The sequence below is a fragment of the Mobula hypostoma genome, chromosome 10, assembly GCF_963921235.1.
Source record: "Mobula hypostoma chromosome 10, sMobHyp1.1, whole genome shotgun sequence".
Lineage (NCBI taxonomy): Eukaryota > Metazoa > Chordata > Chondrichthyes > Myliobatiformes > Myliobatidae > Mobula > Mobula hypostoma.
In genome coordinates this window covers 60,387,308-60,403,007 of record NC_086106.1, presented here as the reverse complement: position 1 = coordinate 60,403,007, position 15,700 = coordinate 60,387,308, and the positions used below count along the sequence as shown (strand labels likewise).

The following is a 15,700-nucleotide window of genomic DNA, read 5'->3' as shown; positions in this document are numbered from 1 at the left end:
AACAGAAGAAAGACCCTACCAGATAACAGGCTCTTTAGATTTGGTCATGAGTAAGAAAGAAAATTGTTTAAGGATCCCCGAGCAAGCAACATAACAACATCGAGGAACTCTGGATGCACTTCAAGGGTAAATGCCAGAGGTTCATAAGCAACATCTTCCATATAAATAAGGACAATTATAATGGTATAAAAGGTGGAGCATTTAGAGTAGATTGGATTAAAAAAAAAGGCTAAGGAATGAACAGCGGATGAACTGCGGCAAGTATTTAAACAGATGGTTCCTACAGAAAATGATCCCAATTAAAGGGATCCAGGAGCAAGATTGTAGTTAACACAGTGAGTCAAGAAAAGCATTAATTTAAAGATTCAAGCTTACAAAGATAGTAAAGTGGCTTGTGGCAGACAAGAGGACCGGGAAATTTACAAGCAATAGGGAGAGACCAAAGAACTAAAAAGGAGGGAGAAATGTAATGAGAGAAAACTGGCAACTAATAGCAAAACAAACAGCAAGAGCTTCTACTGAAATATAAAAAAGTGGGGAGGAGAGAGGCAGGGAGAGATTAACTAGAAACAAAGAAATGCTAACTAAATCAAATCAATGCTTTGCATCAGTCTTTAAGGTGGAAGATATCTCAAATATCCCACAAAGATACCTGATACTCTAGTTTCAAACAGAATGGAAGGACGTGCTACAATTATCATAAGGGGCAATGTACTGGGAAAAATTTATGGGACTAAAGGCAGACAAGTAAGACGGTTTTAAAAAAAGTTACCTCAGAAACAGTAGAATCATTTTTCAAAACTCATTAAGCTCCTGGAAGATACTAATGGATTGGAGAAACCACAAATGGGATTCAAACATGAAGGCATCTTTGTATGCTTGAGTTTTTGATTTAATGTTTTCCCTGATCCACTGTGTTAAGTGTAAGCTTAACCTCCTTTGTTGGCAAGCCACTAATCTCCAAAATCAAGGAAGAAATAGCTGCTCATTTAGGAAGCTGAACACAATCAAACTAAGTTAACATGATCTTATGATAGGTAATTGTGTTCGACAAACTTGCTAGCAATCTTCATGGATGGTACAAGGAGAGTCAGAGGAACCTGCTGCTATAGAGCATTTAGATTTTCAAAAGGCATTTGACAAGTGCCACACAAAAAGCTGATGCAAAAGGTAGGAGTTTATGGTATTGGGGAGGTATGCCAGCATGGACTGAACATCTTATAAGCACAGTTAGAATAAACAAGCCCTTCTTTAGGCTGAAAGCAGTAACTGGTTAATTATCTACAATTGTTATTAATGATCTAAATCAGGTGGCAGAGTCCAAGCTATCCAAGTTGGGAGAGTGAGGCGAGGCTGCTGGAAGCTGGCTGTGTTTTGCTTGATGCGTGAGTGTGTTTTGGAACCTGTTGAGGGAAAGAGAGTGGAGAAGGAATGGAAATTGCTGGGAGGGGGTTGTGTGGGTCCGGTAATGGCGGACAAGATAAGAGGCGGGGTTGAGGGAAAGAAAGTGGAGAAGGAGAGGGATAGAGACTTGGGACCAGAGGTAGGCAGCTGGGGAGAGGTGGATTATTGTGAAGGGAGAAATAAAGGGAATGAGGAGGTAGTGAGGGGTCGGATGAATAAAAACCAAGACAAAGGGAATAAAAGAATAAGAAATGATGGTGGAGAAAGCTCTGAAAGTGAGGAAGATGAACAAGCTCAGAGAGGAGGTGTTGTCATAATTAGGTTTAATGAGCAGGCTCAGGGACATATGAAGAAAATTAACCTGTTTGTGCTCACAACAACTCTGACAAATAAGATAGGGGAAATAGTATTTGCAAAAGTCCTTAATGATGGCAACTTATTGGTAAGATGTGCGAATGAGGAACAACTTGAGAAAGCACTCAAGCTAAAAGAGATAGGAAAATGCAAGGTGGAATACACTGGGAGGGTGGGAGCACAAAACAGTGGTTGTAGAGGAGTGATCACGGGGATACCAATGAGTATAAATATGGAGGAGATCAAGAGGAATATCAAAGGAGGGAAAGTAATGAATGTTCAAAGACTGAAAACAACAAAGGAGGGAGTGAAAAAGGAAAGTGAATCAGTATTGATTGAATTTGAAGAAGAAAGAGTGCCAAGGAAGGTGTTCCTGGGTTTCCTAAGTTACCCAGTAAGGGTGTATGTGCCAAAGCCATTGAGGTGCTATAATTGTCAAAGGTTTGGACACGTGGCTAAAAACTGTAAAAGGCAGAGGAGATGTGCTAGATGTGGGGGTGATCATGAATATGGAAAGTGCGGAACAGGAGTTCAACCAAAATGCTGCAATTGTGGAGGAGCTCATAATGTTGCATATAGTGGGTGTGAGGTTGTGAGACGGGAGACTAAAATTCAAGAAATAAGAGTGAAAAGAAAGATCACTTATGCAGAAGCTGTAAGAATGTCAAGAGAACAGAATAATGCTCCTAATGAACAGGGAGCAATAGGGATACGAGAGATGCAACAAAGAACAAATGACAGGATTTATGTAGACAAAAAGGCTCTAGTAACATTCATTGCAGGAGTGATTAATAGTACTGCTGAGGTAAAGTCAAAAAGTGACAAAATTCAGCTGGTGGTAAAAGCAGCAGTAAACCATTTAGGGTTAGTAGGACTGACATGGGAGGAAGTGAGGGAGAACCTCAGTAATCAGTCAAGCCAGGAAGTGTCATGTGTTGGTTAATACTAATTATGGTGATTCTTTTACAATGGAATGCAAGGAGCTTACTGGCCAATAGCCAGGAATTCAAGCACTTTATTAAAGAAATGGTTGTAAAACCGGATGTAGTGTGTATTCAGGAAACTTGGTTGAAACCAACTTTAGACTTTGTGGTATATGGGTATACAGTGATAAGGAAAGATAGAAATCTAGGGGAAGGAGGGGGTTGTGCTATGTTAATCAAGCAAGGTATACCATATAGGGTACTGGAGAAAGGAGATGATCAGGAATACATAGTGGTGGAAGTGTGGGAGAGAGGGGAGGGAGTGGTTATAATTAACTACTACAATCCATGTAACAGGTTGGATTTGGACAGCCTATTAAAGATACAAGGACAAAATAGACATAAAGTAGTGTGGTGTGCAGATTTCAATGCTCATAGCACAATATGGGGGGATCAGATTACAGATTCAAATGGAAAGGTAATTGAAGATTTGATGGAAGAAAGGGATTTGGTGTGTATGAATGATGGTAGCGGCACAAGGATAGATATAACAACAGGAACTGAGTCAGTGTTAGATATTACGTTAGTGTCTAATACCTTGGCTGGCATTAGTAACTGGGGAGTTTGGACTGCTTCAACAGTAGGCAGTGATCACTACCCAGTTTTGTGTTCAGTGGGTGAAAGAGTTGAAGTAAGACCAGGTGGCGGAACCCCAAAGTGGGTGTTTGAAAAAGCTGATTGGGGTAAGTTCCAGAAGTTGAGTGAAGAAGGGTTGACAAAGATTGATATTTCTGGAAATGTAGATGAATTAAACAGTCAGGTGACTTCAGCAATTATCATGGCAGCAGAAGGGTCTATACCTAGGAGTAAAAGTAGGATGAATAGAAAACTGGTACCATGGTGGACAGAGGAGTGTTGTCAGGCTGTATAAAACAGAAATAGAGCATTCAGGCTAGTTAAAAGAACCCATAATATGCAGCATTTGGTTCAATATAAGAAAGCACAGGCAGTGGTGAGAAGAACTATACGTCAAGCTAAAAGGGCAAGTTGGAGGAGTTTTTGCGACAAGGTCGGAAGAACAACACCTGTGGGAGAGATATGGGGAATGATTAAGAGGATGGGAGGAGATAGAAGGGAATGGGAATATCCAGTAATGATATCTGAGGAGGAAACTGCAGTCTCCAGTAGGGATAAGGCTGAGGTCATGGCCAAGTCATTTGTACTGATACACAGTTCAGAAAATTTGTCTGAAGAAGGGAGAAGGAGGAGGGAAAGAATAATGAGCCAACACCCAGGTGTGTTAAGCAGGAGGGAAGGAACAGATGATATAATTGATGATCCATTTACATTAGCAGAAATGGTGAGAGCAATAAAGAGATCGAGACCAACCTCCCCAGGGAAAGATCTGATATGCTCTGTGATGCTAAAAAATCTAGGAGAAGGAGCGCTCTTGAAGTTGCTGCATTTTTATAACACAGTGTGGGAGGAGGGAAGATTACCAAGTGCATGGAAAGAAGCAGTAGTAATTCCAATAAGGAAGCCTGGCAAGGATCTGTCAAAACCCACTAGCTACAGACCAATTGCATTAACATCAAGTATATGTAAGATAATGGAAAGGATGATAACAGAAAGGTTATCATATGAGCTTGAGAAAAGGGGAATGCTGGCAAGTTATCAGAGTGGTTTTAGAAAGGGAAGGAATTCCACGGACTCAGTGATTATGTTGGAGACTGAAATAAGGAAGGCCCAGGCAAATAGAGAGTCAGTAGTGGCAGTGTTCTTTGACATTGAAAAAGCCTATGATATGATGTGGAAGGAAGGATTATTAATTAAACTGCACAAGATGGGGGTTGGTGGGAGAGTTTTTAATTGGATTAAAGATTTTTTGTTTGGTAGAAAAATTCAAGTTCGGATTGGATCAGAATTATCAAAACAGTACATAGTGGAAAATGGCACACCTCAAGGTAGTGTGATTAGCCCATTACTTTTCATGATTATGATCAATGATGTCTTCACAAAGGTACCAGTGGATATAGGTAGGTCACTGTTTGCGGATAATGGGGCCTTGTGGAAAAGAGGCAGGAACATGGACTATATAATCAGGAAACTACAAGAAGCAATTGATGAAGTGATGGAGTGGGGTTATGATTGGGGATGTAGATTTTCAGTAGATAAAACTCAAACTGTATTTTTTTACCAGGAAAAGGGTTGAGGTAGGGAAGAAGTTAAGGATGTATGGGGTTGAATTAGAAAGGGTTGCATCATTTAAATTTCTGGGAGTTATATTTGATTCACGATTAACATGGGCAGACCATATCAGGAAAGTTGAGGAGAAATGTAAAAAAGTAATAAATGTGATGAGATGTTTGACTGGTAGGGAATGGGGAGCAAGTTGTTCAGCTTTGAAGAGAATGTATGTGGCTTTAGTAAGATCTGTATTGGATTATGGAAATATAGTATATGGATCAGCAGCTAGGTCTCTTATAAGGAAACTGGATGTGATTCAGGCTCAGGCCTTGAGAGTGTGCAGTGGGGCTTTTAAAACGTCACCAGTGTCAGCCCTACAGGTAGAAATGGGAATAATGCCTTTGGAACTAAGAAGGATGCAACTGAGGGCAAACTACTGGGCTAACTTGCAGGGGCACAATGATTCTCACCCTACTAAAGGAGTGTTGCAGGAGTGCTGGGAAAATGGGAGGTTTCAGAGGGATACCTTTAGTCGGGTAGGAAATGATATCGCGAAAGAATGTGGAGTGTTTGATCTGAGGGTAAGTCCTTCAGTAGTTTATCCGGTTGTAGCTCCATGGAAGCTTGTATGCCTGACATAGACTGGCATTTGTTAGAGGTAAAAAGGAAAGAAAGATATAAAACAGATTTGGTAAATGCATTTAACTGTCATGTGATGGAAAAGTATAGTGATTATACTCACATTTATACAGATGGTGCAAAGGAACCTGAAACAGGAGTGACAGGGTTTGGGGTGGTAATACCAGCAAAAGAAATTGGAATCAGCAGAAGAACATCTAATAAGTTAGGGGTGTTTACAGTGGAGATGCTGGCAGTGTTGGTTGCGTTGCAATGGGTGCAGAAAGCCAGACCATCCAAAGCATTGATATGTTCAGATGCATCCTCAGTTCTAGCAAGTTTAAGGTCTTTTCACACAAACAGTCGGCAAGATGTACTTTATGAAGTCCTTCAGTTAGTTACAAGAATTGCAAATCAGGGAGGTCAGGTAAAATTTCTATGGGTTCCAGCACATGTAGGGGTGAAGGGGAATGAGAGGGTGGATGAGTTGACAAAGAGGGCGTTAATAGTATCAGTAAAGCAGAGGTTAAGTGTGTAATCTGGGAAAAAGTCAACTGAATGTGGCAAGAAAGATGGGACAGGGAGGGGAAAGGGAGGCATTTATATCAAATACAAAAGAGTGTTGCAGTTACTAGGGTAGGTAATGGAAACAGAAGAGAGGAAATTGTGTGGACTAGGTTAAGGCTGGGGCACTGTGCATTAAACAAAACATTGAAAATGATAGGGAAACACCAGACAGGATTGTGTGAGGAATGTCAGGAAGAGGAGTCAGTACAACATGTAGTTCTGAGTTGCAGGAAGTATGGGATACAGAGAGAGATGATGAGAAATAAATTAAGGGAGTTGGGGATGCAGGAATTCACATTAAAAGGGTTGCTGGGCATGGGTGAGAGAGCACAAGTCCGGGTATTTTTAGCGTTTTTAAGGGGTACAGGGGTTTTTTATAGAATATGACGAATAAACAGGAATAGGATACTAGGATGGTCAAAGATGGGAGGGTGAAGTGTAGGTGTGTGTGTGTGTGAAGGGATTTAGAATGTATGTCTAGTGCACATTCTGGAGCAGAGGGTGGCGGTAATGCACCATTAAGCTGGATGCCAACCGCCGTAAAACAAGATACAGACAGACAGAAGCTATCCAAGTTGATGGTAGCAAAAATTAAGTGGAAGTACATACTGCTATGAGGATACTTGGACTCTGCAGATCAGTTGAAAACTTAGCAAATGGAGTTTAATGTGGGAAATTGTGAGGTCATCCATTTTGCTAAGTCAAATCTAAAGGCAGGCTGTTATCTAACAAGAAAGATTGCATATGAACAAAGTACAAAGGGAAAGCGGCCAGTGAAAGAGTGGAGCTTTGAAGCTTTGACTCGAAGGGCTTCGACGAGAAGAGATGGAGGACGAGCTTGCTCGCAGTTAGTCTTTACAATGCCTCCTGAGATGGTGATGTGCCTCGCATGTGAGATGTGGCAGTCTTGGGGGAATGCCCTTCTCCCGCAGAGTCACATCTGCCAGAAGTGCATACGGCTGAGCAATCTGGAAGACCGTGTAAGGAATCTGGAGCAGCACCTGGATGAACTTCGGCTCATAAGGGAGTATGAGGACTACAGGGAGGTAGTCACATCTAGGCTGTCGGAAGCAGGTCGTTGGGTGACAGTCAGAGGGGGGAAAGCGAAGGGGAGCAGACAGGTAGTGCAGAGCACCCCTGTAGCCATTCCCCTGAATAATAAGTTTACCGCCCTGGATACTGTTGGCAGGGACGACAGACCAGGTGTGAGCCATGGTGGCAGAGCCTCCGGCACTGAGTCTGAGCCGGTCGTATAGAAGCGTGGGACGGAGAAGAGGAGAGCTGTTGTCATTGGAGACTCTATAGTCAGGAGAGCAGACAGGAGATTTTGTGGACGTGAGAAGGACACCCGCATGGTTTGTTGCCTCCCGGGTGCCGGGGTCGGGGATGTCTCTGACCGGGTACATGACATTCTGGTACGAGAGGGAAAGCAACCAGAAGTAGTGATATGTGTTGGGACCAACAACATAGGCAGGAAGAGGGATGAGGTCCTGAAGTGTGAGTTTCGGGAACTAGGCAGAAGGCTGAAGAACAGGACCTCAAGGGTGGCATTCTCAGGGTTGCTGCCAGTGCTACGTGACAGTGATGGTAAGAATTGGAGGAGATGGCAGTTGAATGCGTGGCTGAGGAGTTGGTGCAGGGAGCAGGGTTTTAGATTTTTCGATCATTGGGATCTCTTCTGGGGAAGGTGGGACCTCTACAGATTGGATGGGTTGCACCTGAACTCGAGGGGGAGCAATATCCTTGCAGGTAGGTTTGCTAGCGTGGTTCGGGAGGGTTTAAACTAATTTGCAAGGGGGATGGGACCTGGAGCGATAGAGCAGTGAAAGAAGTGCATGGAGTAAAGCCAGATCTAACATATAGAGAGGCTTTGAGGAAAGAGAAGCAGAATAAACGGTGTAAAGACAGTAAGGTAGAAGGGCTGAAATGTGTGTAACTCAATGCAAGAAGCATCAGGAACAAAGGTGATGAACTGAGAGCTTGGATACATACATGGAATTATGATGTAGTGGCTATTACAGAGACTTGGCTGACACCAGGGCAGGAATGGATTCTCAATATTCCTGGATTTCAGTGCTTTAAAAGGGATAGAGAGGGGGGAAAATGGGGAGGAGTGGTGGCATTACTGGTCAGGGATACTATTACAGCTATAAAAAGGGTGGGTAATGTAGCAGGATCCTCTTTTGAGTCAGTATGGGTGGAAGTCAGGAACAGGAAGGGAGCAGTTGCTCCACTGGGGGTATTCTATAGGCCCCCTGGTAACAACAGAGATACAGAGGAGCAGATTGGGAGGCAGATTTTGGAAAGGTGCAAAAATAACAGGGTTGTTATCATGGGTGACTTTAACTTCCCTAATACTGATTGGCACCTGATTAGTTCCAAGGGTGTAGATGGGGCAGAGTTTGTTAAGTGTGTCCAGGATGGATTCCTGTCACAGTATGTGGACAGGCCGACTAGGGGGAATGCCATACTAGATCTAGTACTAAGTAATGAACCGGGTCAGGTCACAGATCTCTCAGTGGGTGAGCATCTGGGGGACAGTGACTACCGTACCCTGGCCTTTAGCATTATCATGCAAAAGGATAGAATCAGAGAAGACAGGAAAATTTTTAATTGGGGAAGGGCAAATTATGAGGCTATAAGGCTAGAACTTGCCGGTGTGAATTGGGATGATGTTTTTGCAGGGAGATGTACTATGGACATGTGGTCGATGTTTAGAGATCTCTTGCAGGATGTTAGGGATAAATTTGTCCCGGTGAGGAAGATAAAGAATGGTACGGTAAGGGAACCATGGGTGACAAGTGAGGTGGAAAATCTAGTCAGGTGGAAGAAGGCAGCATACATGAGGTTTAGGAAGCAAGGATCAGATAGGTCTATTGAGGAATATAGGGAGGCAAGAAAGGAGCTTAAGGGGCTGAGAAGAGCAAGAAGGGGGTATGAGAAGGCCTTGGCGAGTAGGGTAAAGGAAAACCCCAAGGCATTCTTCAATTATGTGAAGAAAAAAAGGATGACAGGAGTGAAGGTAGGACCGATTAGAGATAAAGGTGGGAAGATGTGCCTGGAGGCTGTGGAAGTGAGCGAGGTCCTCAATGAATACTTCTCTTCGGTATTCACCAATGAGAGGGAACTTGATGATGGTGTGGACAATATGAGTGACGTTGATGTTCTGGAGCATGTTGATATTAAGGGAGAGGAGGTGTTGCAGTTGTTAAAATACATTAGGACGGATATGTCCCCGGGGCCTGACGGAATATTCCCCAGGCTGCTCCACAAGGCGAGAGAAGAGATTGCTGAGCCTCTGGCTAGGATCTTTATGTCCTCATTGTCCACGGGAATGGTACCGGAGGATTGGAGGGAGGCGAATGTTGTCCCCTTGTTCAAAAAAGGTAGTAGGGATAGTCTGGGTAATTATAGACCAGTGAGCCTTACGTCTGTGGTGGGAAAGCTGTTGGAAAAGATTCTTAGAGATACGATCTCTGGGCATTTAGAGAATCATGGTCTGATCAAGGACAGTCAGCATGGCTTTGTGAAGGGCAGATCGTGTCTAACAAGCCTGATAGAGTTCTTTGAGGAGGTGACCAGGCATATAGATGAGGGTAGTGCAGTGGATGTGATCTATGAGGATTTTAGTAAGGCATTTGACAAGGTTCCACACGGTAGGCTTATTCAGAAAGTCAGAAGGCATGGGATCCAGGGAAGTTTGGCCAGGTGGATTCAGAATTGGCTTGCCTGCAGAAGGCAGAGGGTGGGGTACATTCAGATTGGAGGATTGTGACTAGTGGTGTCCCACAAGGATCTGTTCTGGGACCTCTACTTTTCGTGATTTTTATTAACGACCTGGATGTGGGGGTAGAAGGGTAGGTTGGCAAGTTTGCAGACGACACAAAGGTTGGTGGTGTTGTAGATAGTGTAGAGGATTGTCAAAGATTGCAGAGAGACATTGATAGGATGCAGAAGTAGGCTGAGAAGTGGCAGATGGAGTTCAACCCGGAGAAGTGTGAGGTGGTACACTTTGGAAGGACAAACTCCACAGCAGAGTACAAAGTAAATGGCAGGATACTTGGTAGTGTAGAGGAGCAGAGGGATCTGGGGATACATGTCCACAGATCCCTGAAAGTTGCCTCACTGGTGGATAGGGTAGTTAAGAAAGCTTATGGGGTGTTAGCTTTCATAAGTCGAGAGATAGAGTTTAAGAGTCGCGATGTAATGATGCAGCTCTGTAAGACTCTGGTTAGGCCACACTTGGAGTACTGGGTCCAGTTCTGGTCGCCTCACTATAGGAAGGATGTGGAAGCACTGGAAAGGGTACAGAGGAGATTTACCTGGATGCTGCCTGGTTTAGAGAGTATGCATTATGATCAGAGATTAAGGGAGCTAGGGCTTTACTCTTTGGAGAGGAGGAGGATGAGAGGAGACATAATAGAGGTATGCAAGATAATAAGAGGAATAGATAGAGTGGATAGCCAGCACCTCTTCCCCAGGGCACCACTGCTCAATACAAGCGGACATGGCTTTAAGGTAAGGGGTGGGAAGTTCAAGGGGGATATTAGAGGAAGGTTTTTTTACTCAGAGTGGTTGTTGCGTGGAATTCACTGCCTGAGTCAGTGGTGGAGGCAGATACACTAGTGAAGTTTAAGAGACTACTAGACAGGTATATGGAGGAATTTAAGGCGGGGGCTTATTTGGGAGGCAGGGTTTGAGGGTCGGCACAACATTGTGGGCTAAAGGGCCTGTACTGTGCTGTACTATTCTATGTTCTATGGAAATAGGTGTTCGTGTACGTGAACCACAAAGTGTTAGTAGGTGGAGAGTACAGCAAGAGGTTAGGGTGGCAAATGTGATTTTGTGATTGGACATCTGTGCTTAGTGCTCTACAAAGATCAGTGCTGTGACCCTTGCTGTTTGTGATATGCACAGAAATGTTTTGTATGTTAGTGTAGGTGGCAACTTCAAAATGTTTGCAGTTGTCATTAAGATTGGTGGAATTGTTGACAGAGTGATGCTGAAATGCCACAGACAGTGCAGCACTGGAAATACCTGTGCAGACCATGATGCTAAATTAAACTAACTCCATGTGCCTGCAGGTAATCCATTTCCCATCAATCCTTGCATGTTCATGTGTTTGACTGATAGTTCTTAAATATGTCTGTTGTATCTGTTTACACCCTCACAACAACCCCTCACCCCACACCCAACCCAGTTGTGTGTTCCAGACAGCTAACACAGTAAAACAAATTTGCCTCACTCATTTTCTTTAAATCTTCACCCCCTCACCTTCAAGCTATACCCTCTAGTATTTGAGGTTATGGTTGAAGACACAGCCAGCAAGAGATGACTGAAAAGTCAGAATTGAAGAACAACAAGAACCTCAGAGGATAATTGATGCTGACAATAATCCAAGATGGGGAGGGGTCCACAAAGTAAATTGAGAGCAGGTCATTTCAAATAATTCCTGGATTAAAGAAGAATCAATTACAGAAGCATGCTGCAGTGATTTAAAAAAAACAAGAGTAAGTGACTCAAAGGAAATATTTTGGACTCCTCAGTTCATGAGGAAAGAGACAAATGAAAATTTCAACATAGACAAGAGCGTAAGTTTTAAATTCAAATTATTGACTGATAACAGTAAACTAAGAGATCCAAGATGCTTAAATTTGGAGCAAAAAAAAACTGCTGGAGGATAAGGAATAAAGGACAGGTGGTACTGGTGAATTGGAAAGTGACTATGCAGGGAAAGTATCTGCAGTACATGACAGAAAAAAAGGGAGCAGAAGAAGTGATACAACCCAGCAACACAAATAAGTTACAAATAACAAGAGTGCAAAGGACCCCAGCAATATACCTCATTGCAAATGAATGTGGGTTAAAGTAATTTTAAAAAACAGCATGGTTATCTGGTAGAAAGAGGCACACATCCCAGAGACAGATGAACAAGATGAGGGAGGGGAGGGATTGGGGAGGGGAGGGGAGGGGAGGGGAGGGATTGGGGAGGGGAGGGGAGGGATTGGGGAGGGGAGGGGAGGGATTGGGGAGGGGAGGGATTGGGGAGGGGAGGGGAGGGATTGGGGTGGGGTGGGGAGGGGAGGGATTGGGGTGAGGAGGGATAAGGGAGGGGAGGGAGGGATAGGATAGGAATGGGGAGTAGGCAATTTGAGAGGGTGGTGAGCCGAATGGTGGGGGTGAAGGTGGTGTAGTTGAGGATCAGGTTAAGGATAGAGTCGGGAAGTGGTAAGGAAGGTTGGCGGGGGAGGAATCAGCGGGCGCTGGAAGGACTGGAAAACGGAAGGGGCAAGGTCGAGAGTGTTGGGCATCGAGCGGGTTAATCTGACGACGGCAGCGCAAACTCTGCGTTTAGGCCTGGGATCGCCGTGTCGTGCGGCTGCTCGCAGACGAATCTCTCCGCACCCAAGCCCAGAGCTCAGCAGCCCCTCTCTTCATCGGCACTCACCCTGGAGAAGCGACAAGCCACGGATCTTCCATTTGACCCGAGCCAGAGCCGGGAGAGGACGCAGGCCGCCATGGTAATCCGAATCGGACGTACTGCGCCTGCGCTGCCGGCTGCTGGGTAATCCGGGTGACGCTCGGTTTGCAGTGCCGGCTGTTATGCGCAACAGCGGGTCTGCGGCGGTGTCTGCTAAATGCGTTTTAAAACAGACGCTGTTTGTGTGCAAAACTAGCCAAAATATTTACTTAAATGAATTATAACTGAAAAGGAGAAAACCATATCGTGGTGTCAATACTTATTTTTAAATAGGAAGTTCAATATAATACTTTTAATCCCAGCGTTCTTCACACAAAACCTATTGTACATTTTCCAGCGGCTGATTAACATAAGTGTAAAAAAACTAAAATGTGAAATTTAAAACCAACACCTTGTAGAACTCACGAACGAAAAGCATTTGTGCTAAAAGACGCGAGCCTGCAGATGCTGGACACTGGAGCAACAAACCATTTGTGTTCGAGCAGTATCTGTAACAGTAAGGAATTACCAATGCTGCGAGTTGAAACCAAGAGTTGCCATTATAAAGAGAACGGGAGCCGCAGGTGAATGGGAGACAAAGTGTAAACGACGGTGGCAGGTTGCACCAAGTAAGGGAAGAGGGGCGGGATGGATATGAGAGACAGTGGCAGGTGGATAACGTATGGAGGCAAACAATGAGAGGCAGGTGGAATGAGGTTGGGGGGAAGAGGAGTGTGAGCGTTGGAATAGTTGCTTGCGGGAGATACGGAGAAACACAAATGGCTACCGCGGCTAGAAACTAAAAAGGAAGAAAAAAAATGGAAACCATTGGGAAAGAGTGAATGCCAGAGATGTTTTAAGTTGATTAAAACAATTGTTTATCTCTCAAACCTACCTTTGAATATGATTAGCTCCCCAAGAACGATAATTAATTTCACACAGGGGAACACAGGGTTTATTTATTACATGTACATGGAAACATGCAGTGAAATGAGGCATTTGTGTGCTCCAACCTACCCAAGGATATGCTGGGGCAACTCACAAACACCTGTTCATTGTCTTTAGTGTTACTGTAAGTACAAACAGGCCTTTAACAGAATATCTTTTATTGAGAACAAGACATTCAAGAAGTTTAGTACAACAATATTCAAGTTGTTTATCTCAGTAAATATATTTAAGATAAGGTTGTACAGATTTTTGCATAGTAGGGGAGTTAAGGGTTATGAGGGAAAGGCGGGTAGGTGGAGATGAGCCAGATCAGCCATGATCTTATTGAATGGCGGGGCAGGATCGACCGGCTGGATGGCCGACTCCTGCTCTTATCTCTTATGTTCATACTAAAGGAATTCACAGTCATGCACACGTCACTACCTATGGAGTATTTCCAGCATTTTCTATTTTCATTTCAGATCAGAATCAGCTTCAATATCACTGGCATATGTCATGAAATCTGTTGTTTTACGGCAGCAGCACAATGTATAACATAGTAATTTTAAAAACGTTAAAATAAGAAACATTTTAAAAATAGTGCAAGAGAAACTAATAAAATATTGTGGTAGTGTACATGATGGCATAAAGGAAGAAACTGTTCCTAAAACATTAAGTATGTGTCCTCAGGTCCCTGTATCTCCTCCTTGATGGTACCAATGACAAGAGGGCAGGTACTGGGTGATGGGGGTCCTTACTGATGGATGCTGCCTCTTTGAGGCATTGCCTTTTTAAGATGTCCTGGATGCCGGGGAGGCTAGTGCTCACGCTGGAGCTGAGTGTTAGCAATTTTCTGCAGGTTTTTTCCAATCCTGTGTAGTTGCTCTTCCACATTACAGTGATGCAACCAGTTAAAATGCTCTGCACAATACATCTGTAGAAATTTGAGACACTAACTCTCCTCAACCTCCTGATGAAATATAGCCACTGTCGTGCCTTCTGCGTAATTGCATCAATATGTCGGGCGCAGGATGGATCTTAAGAGATGTTGATACCCAGGAACCTAAAATTGCTCACCCTTTCCACTACCGATCCCTCAATGAGGGAACTAATGTGTGTTCCCTCAAATTCCCCTTTCTGAAAGCCGCAATTAATTCCTTGGTCTTATTGGCAGTGAGTGAAGGTTGTTGCTATAACACCACCACTCAACCAGCTATTACACTTCTATATGCCTCTGTGTCACCATCTGAAATTCTGCCGACAAGAGTTATGTTGTTGGTAAATTTATAGATTGTGTTTGACCTGTCCCTAGCCACACCATCAGGGGTGTAGAGAGAATACAGCAGTGGGCTGAGCACACATCTTTGGGGTGTGCCAGCGTTGACTGTCAACAAGGAGATGTTATTTCTGATCCGCACTGACTATGGTCTCCTGTTGAAGAAGTCAAGGATCCAGTTGCAGAGTGAGGTACAGAGACCCAGATTTTGGAGCTTGTTGATTAGCGTTGAGGATATGATGGTGTTGAATGCTGAGCTGTAACCAACAAACAGCATGCTGACGGAGGTATTCCTTCTGGCCAGGTGATCCAAGGCCAAGTGGAGAACCAGTGAGGTGGCATCTGCTGTGGACCTATTTGGTGATAAGCAAGGACTGTGACTCGCTGGAATTTGCCTAGGTTGGGCTTGACTGTGGTCATGACAGCTTCTGAAAGCATTTAATCACAGTAGATGTGAGCCAGCTGGGCAATAGTCATTGAGGCAGCTCACCCTGCTCTTCCGCACTGGTATGACTGTTGCCCTTCTGAAGCAGGTGGAAAACTTTGCCTGCAGCAGTAAAAGATTGAGGATGTCCTTGAACACTTCCGCCAGTTGGTTGGCGCAGGTTTTCGAGTACGCCATCAGGGCCTGACACCTTGCTAGGTCACCCCTTCGAAAGATGTTCTGTTATCGGCAGAGATCACAGGGTCAACAGATACTGCAGGGATTCAAATGTGTAGTTTTGTTCTCCCTTTCAAAACTCATGTACAGAAGGTATTGAACTCACCTGGGAGTGAAGCATCACAGCCATTCAGTGTGTTAAATTTTGCCTTGCAAGTAGTAATAGCCTGCAAACCCTGCCAGAACTGGCATGCATCCAATTACATTTCTATCTTCAATTGAAATTGCCTTTTCACTCTTAAAATAGCCTTCCGTAGGTTGTACCTGGACTTCTTATATAGTTCTGGATCACCAGTGTTGAATGCCACATATCCAGTCCTCAG

At 44.0% G+C, this 15,700-nt stretch overlaps 1 protein-coding gene across 1 annotated transcript in view; it reads right to left on the bottom strand.

The window, feature by feature from the left end:
* Positions 1–12,648, bottom strand: part of LOC134352938 (succinate--CoA ligase [ADP-forming] subunit beta, mitochondrial-like) — a 120,337-nt gene extending 107,689 nt beyond the window's left edge. The window contains exon 1 of the mRNA XM_063060586.1: positions 12,502–12,648. Coding sequence (XP_062916656.1) covers positions 12,502–12,573 — 72 coding nt within the window. The 5' untranslated portion in view covers positions 12,574–12,648. The remainder of the gene's footprint in view (positions 1–12,501) is intronic.
* Positions 12,649–15,700: the final 3,052 nt, after the last annotated feature.